At 33.7% G+C, this 3,602-nt stretch overlaps 1 protein-coding gene across 6 annotated transcripts in view; it reads right to left on the minus strand.

Annotated features, from left to right (window-relative positions):
* Positions 1-1,515, minus strand: part of LOC109713173 (nudix hydrolase 23, chloroplastic-like) — a 15,386-nt gene extending 13,871 nt beyond the window's left edge. For all 6 annotated transcript variants that reach the window (XR_002217054.1, XR_002217055.1, XR_002217052.1 and 3 more), the window contains exon 1: positions 1,035-1,515. Coding sequence is in view for 1 of the 6 variants with exons in the window: in XM_020237163.1 (XP_020092752.1) it covers positions 1,035-1,322 (288 nt within the window). In the remaining 5 variants the exon portion in view is untranslated. The remainder of the gene's footprint in view (positions 1-1,034) is intronic.

Raw genomic sequence — 3,602 nt, forward strand, 5'->3', positions numbered from 1 at the left:
GGGGGGAATTCCATTACTTTAGACACCTAAATCTAATCTAATACATGTACTATGCATTAGAGAAGAATCATTAACACCCAAGAAGTTGTTTAACTTTCATAAGTGTCCCATGGCACAGCATTCTTTGATCAGCCCTTATCTTCTATATCTGATATTAGTATATAATTAGAGATAAGACATGAATAAGGATAAGCAAAAATTATCTTGAACAATAATTCTTAGGATAAAATGCAAAAAGAAGACAATAACTACACATCGAAGTTTAAAACGATGCGCTCTGTAACAAATTTGTTATCAGTTACAGTATTATTATAACTCGATATTTAAAGGAAACTAATCAATTGGAATTATATGTGTACTGCAAGTTACAATATTACCAAACCAAAATTGTTGAGGGAAATATAACACTGCGTCTTTTTTAACATTTATAATCTTTTATCTTTTTGTAAGTTAAAATTATACCTTGATATCTCTAAAATTATCTCAATTATTTAAATCATTCTTTTACATTCATATACCTCAGGTCAATCAATGTCACCTGCATGAGGGTTTTGGTTATTTTCCAAGAAATCAAATACCTAGTTTCTAATTAGTCATCCCAAAAAATAAGAAAAAAAAAAACCATTGAACGACCAAGAACAGATCACGAAGGACTACCTATACATACAATTTCAAGAACTACTTTCATCATGCAGAGTTCATAAACCTGCCGCATACAATTCCAAGCACATAGCATCAAAATACATAATAATTAAACAAAACAAGAAAATATATAATGCTTAAACAAAACAAGAACGATGAACTAATCATACACGGTCAAGAATCTTCCTAACATATACATGCCTTTACGTCCAATCAGCTCTATTCATACCAATCCTCCCCAAAGCTCGGGCTAATTCCGTCGATTCCCCTCGCAACCTAAACGCCTAGCTTTTAAAAACCTAATTTCCCCTGATCTCTAACCAGTAACACCGATTGGAAGAGGAAAAAAAAAAAGAAATAAAGAATCGATCGAGGATCAGAGAAGCCCTCACCGGAGGCGGCGCCACTTCAGCGGCGGCGGAGGCGGAGGCGACGTCCGCGTCGGGGCTCATCTCCGAGCCCCCCGAAGCCATCCGGAACGCGCCGAGAACGCGGCGGGGGGGCCGCAAACGCCAGGCGAGGAGGACGACGAGCTGCGGCGGCGGAGCGGCGGCGGCGGCGACGGCGGCTGAGGAGGAGGAGATGGAGGCGATGGAGGAGGGGAAGCGGGGGCGGCGGTGGGGGAGGGGGGAGAGGCCGAATCCGAGGAGGAGGAGGTGGTGGTGGAAGGATCGGAGCATCGCTCCGTGGGGTTCGCTTTATAACGTCTAGGGTTTTAGAGGTGGCTGGGGTGAGAGTAGGGGGGAGGACGACGAGGAGAGAAGGGAGAGGTGGCGGTGCTTCGGCCACATCGCCGCCGCGTGAATTCGTGGCTGAGAAATAGCGAGAGGATACGCGAGTGAGAGAGAGAGAGAGAGAAAAAAACATAATAGAGAGGGGAGAAAGAGAATCGGATTGGATAATTTTAGGGAAAACTTCAAAACCCCGTTTTGATTTCGCACTTTATCACTTGAGTGCCCTGTAGTTTGAACCATATCAATTTGGTGCTATGTGATTTTATTTTTATCTTTTCTATAGCTTTTTTATTAATATTTTATTAAATTATACATAAAAAAACTTTAAATATCTACTTAGGTTTATCGAATATTCGCTTTAGTATTTTTTAATTTTAGCTTTGTCGCTGATTTAAGGGAAAAAATAGTAAAATTGATAATAAAAAACTAAAAGTAAAACCACAGGATATCAAATTGATACACTTTAAACCACAGGGCACTCAAGTGAGAAAGTGAGAAACCACAAGGGGTTTATTTTTTTTTTGAAGATTTCCCATAATTTTAGGTAAAAATGCATGGAGACCCTCAACTACAGTCTATTTTGAAATGAACCTCCCTCATTTTATTTTTATTTTTTAATTAAGATCTCTCAATTTTTTTATTTTTTATTTGAATTATTTGAATTTTTGTATTTAGTTTAAGTTAAATTTTTTTAGTAAATTTAATAACTTTAATAGTTATTAAACATTAATTGGTCTAATTTTATTTACTAAGAATACTTAAAAATATTAAATTTGAACAAATTATTAATTAATTTGATTATTTTTTATTTTCTTTTTACTATAACTAATGAATTCTAAATAATCAAAAATTAAAGAGGGTTCAATAAAATTAAAAGTTAAAAGGGTAATTTTAAATTGGCCAATAGGTGGTGAATCCATATATTTTTATCTAATTTTGTACTATTAATGTCACTAAGATTGAAATCTCTCTCACAATTATTCCATATAAAATTTACAACATTCAATCAAATCTTTTCATAACATATAAAAGATTAAAATAAATTAAAAATTATTATTTTAATGCGTAAATATTATATTATACCTAAAAAAATGAAATGATTAATTTAAAATATCTCGTGTTACAGCTCCTGCAAGGAAGATTTTTATTTTTATTTTTTTTTACAACCTCGCGACACTCGATCATTATTATATGTCGGGGCAATAAAGAAGCAACGCGGACAACATAAGAGAAGTTACAAAAATGGAAGGTGAAAATGCATGGAGGCCCCCTCACTATATACTATTTTCAAATAGCCCGTCAACATCTATTTTTTTCATTTTTTCAGTTGAGACCTCTTCAGTTTAATTTTTTTAAAAAAAAATTAAGTAATTTTATCAAAATATTTAGTAATGTTATCAAATTCATCAATAATTTTACCAAAGTATACATGCAGTGCCCGTGTAATGCATGGGGATCGAACAAAAGCAGCAGCTGAGAAGGTTCTCATGGCCCTTTAAGAATTTCAAACTCAACAAAATAAAGCTAGTGTCTTTTACACTTGTACAGTGTTAATCAATGAAACAACCTAAATAAGAATAAGAAGGGCAAATGATAATTATCCTAACCTTGAGAACAGGATAGTTCAGCTAAACTTACTAGTCTTGAAGTTTAACTATTGGCCGCGGCAACTTCAACTAGATGTGTTAATCTTTATAAATCTTTGGTTTAAAACATTATAAATTTTTAATAATAGTTCAAGTAGAATTCTCAACTTTTTACTTGCCAGTATTTACTTATTGGAAAAATTTTATCTACAATCTGAAAGAGTCAAACATTAGTCTCAATAGTTTGTAATAGATTTATCATATTTCTTAAAAGATAGTTTTTAAGTTCGTTAAACCTAACGAGATATGGCAATTTGTTCATTTGCCGAGTATATCCGGCAGTTTTTAACAGCTAAAATGCTGTGAAACTAGTGATACATTTAGTAATAATTTTAAATACTTTAAATCAAAGATCTATAAAGTTTATGAGATCTAGTTGAAGTTGCCGAGGCTAGTAGCTAAGCCTTAAAGCTAGTAGTTTTTATTAAACTATCCTGTTCATGAGGATAGGATAATTAATCGTATATATATATATATATATATATATATAATATTGTACGCCTTCACTTGACTAGAAAAGAGACCTGCTCCTTGTTAGTGTTCTAGTCCTACAAGGGAACGACAAAAAAAAAAAAAACAA

The sequence above is a fragment of the Ananas comosus genome, linkage group 7 (assembly GCF_001540865.1).
Source record: "Ananas comosus cultivar F153 linkage group 7, ASM154086v1, whole genome shotgun sequence".
NCBI lineage: Eukaryota > Viridiplantae > Streptophyta > Magnoliopsida > Poales > Bromeliaceae > Ananas > Ananas comosus.